Consider the following 12367-nt stretch of genomic DNA (forward strand, 5'->3'; position numbering starts at 1 on the left):
ATAGATTTTTAACACGATACAATGTTGGAATAACACTGGTTAAGTGTGAAAAATGTAACACTTTGAAAAGTGCAAGATTTACACTCATTGGTGTGGACACATACAAACACTTGTCTAGTGTTAGATTTAACACCCTCAGTGTTAATCCAACTCAGGCATTTTTTCTATGTATCCAGGGGCAGCAGATACAATGAAAACAACAGAGGCCCCAGAATTTAACCCTGTGGAACACCATACACTCTAAAAACAGTTGGGGCAAAAGTAACCCAATTATAGATAAAAAATGGACCAATCCACTTAATAGGTCAAAAAAAGACCCAACTTTCTGGGTTGTTTTATACAAAATAATTTTTTATCCAAGGATTTGACCAATATCTATGAGATTTCTTGACTCAAAGTTGGGTCAAATTTACCCAAGTAGAGGATCGATCCATTTTTGATTCATAGTTGAGTTATTTTTAACCCAACTGTTTTTAGAGTGTACATTCCGTTATACATGTGAATTTGTATTGCATAATTTCGTTTGACCACTTTTTTTTTTTTGCTCGACATAATATTACGGGATGACAATGAAAAAATCACATGACGGTCACAACAGCCACAAGACTCAAATTCACGGGAGCACAGATAGCCCAAGCGATTTAACATGATCACCTGCATCATCAGGAATGAATCATGATTCGGGTGTGTGTCCTGACCTCGGCCGAACCCCCGGGGTTCGATCAAACCCAGGTTAAGATCTACTGCTCTAGTGTGTCTTAAAAACAGAGCCATCTGGCCCCTCTATGTATTCTGTATTTATTAACAATTAATCCTTCAGTCTTTTTTGTTTGGATTTACTTAAATATTTAAAGATAACAATATAATTTTGCGATGGATTGTTGGATTTGTCTTTGTTGTGTCAGCAGAATCTCGGCTAAGCGCTCATTTGTCTGCTTTATTAGCACTTACCGTATGTCTGAAGCAGAGCAAACAGCATGTCTTGCCACCCATGGTCAATATAAATACAAGCCTGTGTGAGCATTTCAGCAAGGGTGAAATAAGCAATAGCTTAATGCTGCATTTGTACTTTGATGCTTACAGTCCAGCCAATGGGATAAAAGGTGAATTAAATGAAGAAAATATTTATTCCTTATAGCGCGGCGGCCATGATAGCAACCGCAAAAGCATGTGTGTCCCTTCAAAGATTCTGGGAACAGCGGCGACTCTCTCAATTTAATCGATTTTAAAATGAAAAGTCAATTTAAGAAAGTTGAAAAGAAAACGATGGGCGAAGGGAAGGGTGGGGGAAGCATTCTCTTGCACTCAAGCAGTAAACTAACTGCCGCACGGAGCAGGCAGAGATTTCAGCTGAATTATCTCCCACCTCACATTTGCTCTTAGGCAAGCAGTTTAAAAGCCAAGCGATTGAGCCAGTGATCCAATTTGAAATGCAGAAATGATTAGAGCAGCTTGCCTCATTTCATATCGAAATTCTCTGATTTATGACAGGGCACCAGCCAAGATCTATCTCTAAAGGGAATTAGTGTGCAATTCCTTCATATTTCTGTTATTTAGTCTCCCAGCAGCAGATGCTATAGCCTTGGAGAGGGGATGTAAAAGGAATTGAAGCATTACGTAGGTATCTTTTCATCTCAGCCAGATGTAACCATGGCCATTTATATGAGGCATTTCCCATTTTGTGTCCGATGTTGACAGAGAACCTTATTTCTGGGAGCAAGAAAAAAAATGAAAAACTGTGTAGCACTTAACTACGCAGATGCATACACACATTTTTGGGGAGCTTGAATAGGAGTGAGATACAGGCTGTGAGGTTAGCTTTGGCCAATTATTTGGAAAAAAAGAAAAAAGACCCTTGCAACCCATCCATCCTTGAGGCTAAGAAAATATTAAAACGTGCGGCGATAACGAGGGCTAGAGGAAAATCTCTCTTAATGAAATTTCCAGTTGACCACATGCAATTTGTTTCATCGAAGTGAACAACTAATTGCAATGGACGTTATCAAGGTGTGAGTGTGCTGTCTGCTGTAAACTGACTGGTAAAACAGGTACAAATCCTTTATCCTCTCCCATGTTTGAAACAAATAAACCACTATAAAAGCTTGTTTCTCATATTTGTGCTGTTGATGTAATTCAAAGCACATGACGTATTAGTGAAATGAGAAAATTGACTGTACTGGAACAAATTGTTGTTGGGTAGTACTTAAGGTTTACTTCATATTCCAGAAGACTCGTGAGTGGCTGATTAACCCCTGGGCGTTATTTTATTTTGAAATGGCTTGGTCAGAACCAACAAAAAGCCAAAAAATGGTCAAATAACGCCCAGGGGTTAAAGCTTAAAGTTTAGAGACTCATTGGCATACACTGGAAACTCTGGTTATGAGTTGAATTCGGTCTATGACCCTGTTTGTAATCCGAAAAATATTAGTGAAACAAGGTGATGTTTCCCATTGAAATGAATGGAAGTACAATTAATCTGTTCCAAATTATTATTATTTCATATTTTATTTTCTATTCTATTCGTCATTCACCAACGGGGGAAGGGGATGCACACGGTGGCCAGCGACATGCGCCAAGAAAAGGCCAATATAATATAAAGCGCTGGGGAAACCCTATAAAGTAAATATATGCTATGATATATAATTAATTATAATTAATCTTTGGATCCATGCATGTGACCCATGCAGCGGACACATTACTAAACACAAATATTCCCCACTCCCACCAACACCGCATCAGCAACTGAGCAATCAGGAATATGCCACCTATCTAAAGCTAACACGGTTAGCCTATACTTATCCGTGCATCCAGCTCTGCTTACCTTAAGGCTTTGATAAATTGTGTTGGCCAGTGTTCTCCGGCCCAGCATTTTTGATGCTGAGCCTAGCTGCTAAGTCATGGGCGGAGACACTTATTGTCTTTGTGTTTTTGATGTGAATTAGCGGCACTGTTATGTCACAGTGGGCGGAATTTAGAATGGCTCACTCACAGGAGGAGGCAAATTTAATTTCACACTTGATGGGTGGGCAAGCACTCCAGAGACCCAACTGTTTGTTTACAAGAAATTAAAAAGTACATCTTCCATAATATGTCCACTTTAAAGTCAACGAATGTCATGAAATATTGAGACAGAGCGGTTTTGATCCCTCAGTTGTCTAAATCCTGCGGCTGTGGGATCAGAAGACGGATCCAGTGACCTTGGCGGAGGGAGCAAGAGAAAAAGGCATGAGGAAAATAATCATTCCCGCCAAGGTTGGTATCGATTTCACCTGCCCTGACCACGGAGCAGGTTAAGAGCAGCCACTGGTGGTGAAATGGTCAGCGGCGATATCATTAGCTTGTTGTTTACACAGGGAAGCTGGGAGTTGGAGGCAGCCTGAGTGTCACAAGACACTTTCTTCTTTACCTCCTTCAGCTGATCAGAGGATCATGGTATCAAGGAGGGATTAGCAGCGACTTGGGATTTGTGTGATTGGTTAATTTATTGCGGTGATGGCAGGTCTTTCATCTATGGCAACATTTAATCAGCGCAGCCACAGAGGCTATTACAGGTTAGCTCCCTTCTGGAGTCCGTCCGGCTGTGCCATCAGCTCTATCACAATTCCCCTGAAATTTCCAAATTATCTGGAACAGGCTTTAGCTTCTCCGTAATAAAAATTAGAACAGATTCCTGATAGAAGCTTTTGCTCACACAGGTCCAATTATAAATAGTGCAGCCCTGCCTTGGAAGACGGAAGGGGGAGGAAGAAAAAAATCCAACGCTGAGAGATGTGCACGGAACTTATCGTTCAACCCCTGCGCTGCTCTGATCCAAATCCGTGTGGCTGAAAATTTATATTAGATTTTATCACAGACGCCTAAATCTCCGAAAATCAATGAAGGTTATCTTTTATGTTGCAGCAACTTGTGGAAATATTGATTTTCATTTTATAGCGAATTTGGAGCATCAGTTTGTAATCACTTCCTCGCTGACTACACTGTTTGGGTCGCTGTATCTCTTACATGAGGAAAGGTAACAGAGCTCAGGAAAAAAGCAAGAGAGTATTGAAACCACTGAGGTGAAGGCAGAGGGCGGATATACTATAACACACAACTTGTTTGTGTGTGTACGTGTGTGTGCGTGTGCTGGGAGCTGTACAAGTTCTATCATCTATCATGAGCATTTTTTTTTTTGTTGGCTTTTAATTAAAACCCCTACATCATGTTAAGTTAACATTAGTTTACATGTACATTTAGGGCTGAAACAAGTCCTTGAGTACCTCTGTTAAGAAAATGCTCGAGGCATTTTTTTCTGCCTCTGACACCTGCTTCACATGTTACAGTCAACATTTGCTCATGCGGTGAGAAGGCCAACTTCAAAATAAAACTGACCATACCAAATTATATATGGAGATCAATGCCTTCAAATGCTTTTGTTTTCCTGGCAGCATGTCGCAACGTTAAGGCTGACTTGACTCGTCTTTTCAATGTTTGGGGCGCTTAAATTGCAGTTACAAACTGTTGCTTACTGATGACAACAACACAATTTTATACTGAAATCACATTCAATTGCCAATTAAGAGCACTTAAAAACAAAATTAATTACGCAGACAATATATTGTACGGCGCCTGTTGCCAGCATTTAGTGGTGGTTTCAGCATTTTAGTGGCTAGCAGTGCTCAAGTGCCCCATATAGACTGGTAAGAGCCATCATATTAATTTTCAAAGGCAGGCGTAAATCACTCCGTACACTTTGATACAAGCAGCCTGACACAGTTACTGTTCCTACTGATCACTTTTTAGTTAACGTTCTAATGTTATGGGGATAGACTTGTCTAAAATCTCACTATTATTGCCAGAGAGGCAAATAGCGTGCTGCTAAAGCCTGTATCCTACTGAAGTGCAAACGTTTGCGATGCTAGAGAATGTTGAATTCACGTCAGGATTCACTCAAAGTTGCAACATTTTCTAAATGCTCTGTAAACATTCTCTAAACAGTTTTAATGGTTCTTTAACAGGCTTAAGAATTGTTCGTGTTGCAAGGAAATGTTCGAAATGTTCTTGCAACAAGAAAAATCATTAAAACTCTAGGTCAATGTCCGGCGAACATTTGGGAACCGAGAATGAATCCTGACGGGAGTGCACATTCTCTACCTTTGTCAACACTTGGAAACATTCACCTCTCAGTGGGATATGGGCTTAAGCACAGTTTAAATTTAAGTAATAAAAATATATTGATTATCTAAAAGTGACAACCACTTGGTCATTCATTACTAAGTGCATGTTTTTTTTGTCCACTTTGTTTATGTTTGTTCTTTAAGCAAGCAAAAATGTCTTTTTTTATTTGATTTTTATCCAAATTTCCAGTTATTTGATAGAATTTTCTGTAGGTTATCTGACTACCCAAATATTTGATAGCTTGAAGCCCTACCTACAGTGCATAGTACTGTATATGCTGGATGGAGAGCGAGTTTGTTTCTATAAAAGCAGTTCATCATATTCTCCCTCGCTTGAGGGAAATTGTAATTTTCTGCCTGTCAATCTGCATTTCTCTGCATAGTAGCCACTGAGGCCAACTGATCCGGTTGTACAAATGTTTCATTTGCATTTGCAAACACTCCTCCCTGCAGTGACGCCACACTATCTTAATCCTAAATATGTTGCCCGCACTTGCTCTTGTGCATCTCTTTGTCTTTGTGGCGGCTGCTACATGCATGCACACTTTTGTCACTGTGGATGAGTTATGTAAATCTGCAGTAAGCAACTGTCATCACTTGTTTGCTACAAGGGTGAAGCAAAGTAAACTGGAATTGACGGTTCACTCCATAATATGTAATACCCAATGTGACTAAATTAAAGCAATAAATAGGAAGAAGACGAAGAAGAAGGCTAAGAAGTCAAGTTAGGTTGGTGTTGAGTCTGTGTTGGCTACATGGAGAGCAGCTGGAATATCATAAATTCCCAAAGGCTTGGGGGGATGGCAGAAAGGCCTCTCGCTGCTGAATAAGACATGGCTCCAGTCTGGAGATCTAAGAAAGGGTTAATCTGATTCCCATTTCAGATAGTCGTCCTAGCAACAATCGGCCAGTCTGCTCTGCTTCTTTGACAGGGGTGTGAGATTTTCAGGTTAGCTTAGATAGAAGACTTTATTGTGAGGCTAATTTGAAATGTGAAATCCAGGATGACTTAAATTACAGAGGTCGTCTTTCTCTCATCTGCTGCCAAGGCCGGATAAGACGATGCCAAGAGAATAAATAAGAGTATCAGCCACGCATTTAATGTCTGTTTTTTATCACTTCGGCAGTGCTGTTTCTGCAGAGCAATACGCTGTACGGGAATTATGTATAAATATAACATCTTCATTTGGAGTCTGTATTTGTTTTACATTCGTCTCATTGAAATTTAGTTGCCATGCGCTCTTTAAAAAAAAAAATCAGTTTGTCCCCTAGCTTGTGACTAGATAGAGTTCATGAAAAGAGAAAAGGGAAGGGAATGGGGGGGGTGGGGGAGTTGTGTGGAGGAGGAGGTGACATACAGACACACTGCCCCAGCACAGCACTCATCTTATGTGCATATCTGTGCCAATTCAGACCTTTAACATGCTCAAGTGACATTTGCATTCATCCTTGAAGGTTGTTGCCATCCTCCCAAATAAGTAAAAAGCATGAGAAAAGATTAGTTTATTTTCCATTGCATTATGCAGATGGACAGAGTTGAGATTGCCCGCCAACGCATTTTCACAAGCCATTACTATTTTTGTAACACCCAAATAAAGGAGGGCCTCAGGGTCGAAAAGTAATGGCATTGAAATAATGACGGTTTTCCTTGAAGTAATAGACTTTTACACTCAGGTGCATTAGCACACACTCAACAACAGCATTACACCAAGTACTAAACGAAAGCCAACATAGGAGAAAAGAAGCAAATGATAGGTGAATAGATGCGGCAAGCGCATACTGTGGCACTCTCACACGCAAGCCTATTAAGAGGACGTTGTACGCTATCTGTCTCTTTTCTTTTTCCTCTCACAAGAAAAAAAAACACGTTTGACCTCTGACCGAGAAGAAAAATGACTTTACACATTCTGTATAATTTTTCAGCATATTATAAAAGCTCTAACCTCAATCGCCCTTTGAAATAGATACTGATTCTTTAAATTCTTCCCCACTTGTTTCAGGAAATAGTGAGATGCTGCCGATAGTGTGGGACAATGTGCCCAAAGTTCACCACGGAACACTCCCTTCCTTCGTTCTGAAAGTCATCTCCCCCTTTTCTTCATACTTTCTTCATTTCACAGGAACCACAAAGTCTTGTTTAAATCTCTTTCGAGTCCTTGATTTTCAATCCTGGATGATGTCTTTTTGATTCAAGTCTCTTGCACATTTTTTTTTCTCCTTTCCAACCACAAATGCAGCCTTTTGTCAGGGAGCCATGACCAACATGACGACAATATTTAGAAACGGATTGAGATGGACTCACTCTATAGTTTCTCAAATTATCTGTATATGGCCGACCATTCAGAGCAGCAGATGCGTAATGCGTTAGTTATTAGTGTTTCTCTAATCACCAAAATAGGCAAATGATTAATGTTTGTTATCTGTCGCCTTCCAGAAAACGAAGAGCACGGTCCCGGTGGTGCTCAGCGCCGGCCCCAAGTGGCTGCTGGATGTGACTTGGCAGGGAGCAGAGGACAACAAAAACAACTGTGTGGTGTACAGCAAAGGTAAGCAAGCAACGCTGGAATGGTGTTATCTCTCCACACTGCAACACCACACAGCACAGCATCGCTGCTAAGACACAGACGATCCTCCATCCACTCCACTCCCACCTGCCTGTCTCCTGGTCTTCTTTTCTTTCTCTCTTTCGCACTCCTCGCTTCTCTGAGCCACACACGCTCTCAAATGTTCAGAGGAGCACGGCCGCAAGGATGAGCATGCGCAACGTTACACTGACACACTTAGTCGCTATCTGTTTTTCTCATCCAGCTAGTAATTTATATCATTAAAACCTTGATTAAGAACTGAGAAACATCATTGACACAAAAAGTTAATTGTCTTTAGATTTCACTGCCGTAATTAATGCCCCGCCTCTTCCTCTTTTATACTGTGTCTTAGAAGAGATAAAGAACAATGTAGGAATTGAGATGGGGTTACCACTCTTTCATTTGTTCGTTTTCTTCTACTGTGTACAGGTAAATACAATAAGAATATATATATATTATCGCATGACTTCAATAGTTATTCAAGATTAATTGCAAATTTTATCTCTTTTAATAAAAAAATTTTTTTCATACTCTTGTTAACATAAAAGCGGAAAAATGTTTAACGAATAGAAATATGGCTGCATCTTGTAGTCATTAATACAGTAATTTCGTAATTCATAAAATTTAGTTAAAATTAAAAAGATGTACTGTACTGTAAAAAAATGAGTGTGATATTGATTTGTGTTGGGGTAATTTTCTGCCACTAGATGGCATAATTTCATTTGTAAGACGTTGGTGACAGCTCTGTGAATTTTTTTTTTCTTCTAAATTTTTAATATGAAGTAATTTGTGGAATTCTGCACATTTAAAAAATTGTAAAATACCACTTGACCCCAGTCTCCACAAATATATCCATTATTATTAAATTTATCACTGCTAAATTTTGACATGGACGTGTGTGCTGTGTTGCGATTGGAATTCCCCCACTACAGGCTTTCCAAGTAAGGGGCGGTCATTAATCGCGCGTTAAAAGAAATGAGTAGCGTTGATAATTTCCCAGATAGTTTTTACTGTTGTGGGTGTGAGCACAGGTGACTCCATTCACTGCCAAAACACAGGTCCCCTCGTTCCTTTGAAATGTGGCACACTCACATTTTACATGGAGACATATGTACACAGAAAAGGAAGCAGCAATCAATGTGTGACCGAAACATTTTCACTGCTCTTTGGTGGTGTGACAATGTAATCGGGTACACTCATTAAATACAGAATGAGGTGCAGGTGATCATTGAAATGTGCGATTTTTGCAGAGATAATTGGGTGTTGATGGGTGGTAAAATGAGAGATACAAAATGAATACATTAAAAAAATGGAAGATACGGTATGTGTTGTGCGGGTTGGAGGGAAGAGACTCCATTTATCATTCTTTAAAAATGATTACCCCGTGACAATACCCCCAAAGCTGAAATAGAGAGTCTTCTGCCTCAAAGTGAATAAGTGGCAGGAGTGGGATTTGCAACCCGGATTTTCAGTCTCCCAATTCTCATCTACTAATCACTAGACTGCACTGGGGAGTTATCCTCTTAACCGGCTACTTAACTTTGTGCTCTTTATCGCCAGATCATTAAAGTTTTGATAAGCTGTTAAAGAAGATTATGCACTTCTTTAAAATCTTCTAATCTTTTTGCTTGCAGAATTACTGTATGAAACAAAAAATGAGGCAATAACAGGATTTTCCACTTTTTTTATTTGTTTGAGTTGAACAATTTGCTCTGCCACTCTTCAGACATGTACAATGAGCTAGCATTAGTGTAGCATACACGTATGATGAGCAACACATGCAGCACCAGAAACACTCACTTACTCAGCTGTGTCACTCACAGTTGCTTTGTTTGTGACGTTCATTTCGACCTTATTAAATTAAACACAATGACATCTCCACACATCCCCGTGTGACAGTTGTTCCGTATTGTACTGCATTAAGTTCATTATTGGGAAATCCGCCAAGCGAATCATTAAACGCTGATATGCGATAACACAATACAACGAATTAATTTAAATCTAGTGGCAGAAGTTGAATATGTACAACATCACTGAAGCAGCCTGGGGAGGGGAGGGGAGGCTGAAATGAAAATAAAGCAAAACATTCAAATAGGGGTGTCAAAATTAGTGTGCTAATTTTGAGTTAATTTAAAGCTCCTTTAACGCCACAAATTTTTTTAACGGGCGATAAATGACCGCCCTTTACTTGAAAAGCCTGTACCATTGACAATACAGCAGACACGTTTGCGTCAAAATTTAGCAGTAATAAATTGATTAATAATATTTATATTAGTGGAGACTCGGGTCAAGTTGTATTTTACAATTTTAAAAATGTGCAGAATTTTACAAGTTACTTCATGTTAAAGATTAGATTAATCAAGATTAATATGAAAAGAAAAATGCATTGAGCTGTCACCAGCGTCTTACAAACAGCAAACAACCTCCACACAAATCAATATCACAGTTGTTGTTTTTTTTACAGTACAGTACATCTGTTCAATTTTATATATTATTATGACATTACTGAATCAATGACTAAAATATGCAGCCATATTTCTATTAGTTTAACGTTGTTTTCCACTTTTATGTTAACAAGAGTATGAAAACTTAAAAAAATAAAATAAAAAAAATACTGTACATTTTATTGTACATGTAGAACAGAAATAATATTAAATAAAATTGGTGATTAATCGTAAGTTAACTATTGAATGGTCACGTGATTAATTACTATGAAAAATTCTAACACCCCTAATTAAAACTAATATCGAATGTTGTTCTTTCGGCGACAATTTGGGGAAATAGAATGTTAAAGTGTCACCATTATACTGTGGCTTGATTAAAGGCTCGTCCCTTCCTCTCATCGGAGTCCAACTGCAACTTTCCTCCCACCTTGAAAAGCCGCGGCCCAGATTGTTTATATCTTTAGCCTGTGCTGCTTCCCTTCTGTCGGCTGCTTCATTGCTCCTTGAGATGTGTTACTTATGGAAAACAGGGAATATCTCACCACACAGTATGCTTGCAGAATATGTTTTGGCTCACGTTTCAGTGGTCTCGGCTTTCTTTAGGACTGCCTGTGAAGATAGTAGCCGTTCACTTTGGATGTCTGCCAGTTTGAATCTATGGGGGAGTATCTGACTGTTGATTGGTTTGAGTGGTTACAGTGAACTAGCCCTGTGATTTCTGCTTTGCACTTTAAATGACTGCTCATCGTCTATCCCCAATACTTCCACAAGTGAGTAAAATATGTGAAGTGGGAGTAAGAGTGATCGGAATTCAGCAGAAATTAACCAATGAGGGGTTGATGATATTAGTAAAGTAAATAAATGTAAATGAGACTGATGGTACATGTTCTGATACTGTATGTTGGGGCGTATTTGATATTTTTTGATAGGAAAGTTTCAGCCCCTAAAATGTGGAAGGCAAAAACCTTCAAGGCTCGAGGCATTGGAATGTCTCAAATTCATGAATATAAATTATTTGTGACTAATTTTCATTTGTAAAAAAAAAAAAAAAAAAGAGTCTGCAATAGCCCTGAAGTGGCATTGTGGCAAATGCAATATCTGCTTTTCTCAGGCCGCCACTGTGGCCCTGTTTGTTTTACATTAAACTCCCATGCAGAGCCTTAGCAGCCAGCCATTACTAAAACGCTCAACTCTACCACTGTGCTCTCATTATCAAGAAATCCACCTGGAACTCCCACAATGCTCTTCTCCACACTCTGACAATTTCTTTGAAGCACAGAAGTTCTAGAAACAGGCAGAAAGTCTGCAGAGTAATTATGTGTTACAGTAAGAGTGGAGCGCCAGGAGCGAGCGAGGATGACAGACAGGGACCCGGAGAGAAAGATAGGAACCAGTTGGGAATTTCCTGTGCAGATAAACAACAGATTGATAAACTCATGGAAAAAAATGGAGACATTTAACAAAGGCTCAGTGTATATGCACCCTGATTGGCAGATTTTGAGTCGCGTCAAACTGTTCAGGATACGACGAGTGTTATTCTTTAGCCTGACTTACAAAATTACATTAGATTTCATTCCTTAATGGGGAAGTCAACGTTTGTGGAATATGAATTATGCAGCAAAATCAACCCATTGTTATCCATCTCAGGTGGCGGCCATTTTGCCACTTGCTGTCGACTGAAAATTTGCTCAGGGGTCAGGCCTATCACGGCTCACCTGTTTTCTGAGTTTGGTCATGTGACATTCAGAAAATGAGCCGTGATTGGTCATTAGCGGAGTCCTGAGCAACTGTGATGTCATTTTCAGTGGACAGCAAGTAGCAAAATAATAATATTATACAGTATAGCAACAAACACACACAAGCTAGTATGGCGACGTTGCACACAGCCAAATCAATATGGACAACTGTACTTTACACGGTAAAGCACAGTCAATCAATAGATCAAACATATTTTTTTTCATTTCCCTTTTTAACTCATTAACTCCCAGCAATTTTCACTGAGGCAACCTCCTTTGCTCCCGGCTGTTTTACTGGATTTTGACTGATTTTGCAAGGCCCACAGAATATTGTATAGTGTTTTTGCTGTAAAAAAATGGAACCTACCAAAAGAAAGATTAGAGTCTCTTCTTTCATTAGGAATTTTTTTTTGTATCTGTTTCCATCTTGCCGCAATTAGCATTAG

General features: G+C 39.3%; 1 protein-coding gene across 1 annotated transcript in view; it reads left to right on the forward strand.

Annotated features, from left to right (window-relative positions):
- Positions 1–12367, forward strand: part of zfpm2a (zinc finger protein, FOG family member 2a) — a 138908-nt gene that overhangs the window by 81778 nt on the left and 44763 nt on the right. Inside the window, exon 5 of the mRNA XM_077575834.1 lies at positions 7591–7702. Coding sequence (XP_077431960.1) covers positions 7591–7702 — 112 coding nt within the window. The remainder of the gene's footprint in view (positions 1–7590; positions 7703–12367) is intronic.

Source organism: Vanacampus margaritifer, chromosome 9 (genome assembly GCF_051991255.1).
Source record: "Vanacampus margaritifer isolate UIUO_Vmar chromosome 9, RoL_Vmar_1.0, whole genome shotgun sequence".
NCBI classification, from domain to species: Eukaryota; Metazoa; Chordata; class Actinopteri; order Syngnathiformes; family Syngnathidae; genus Vanacampus; species Vanacampus margaritifer.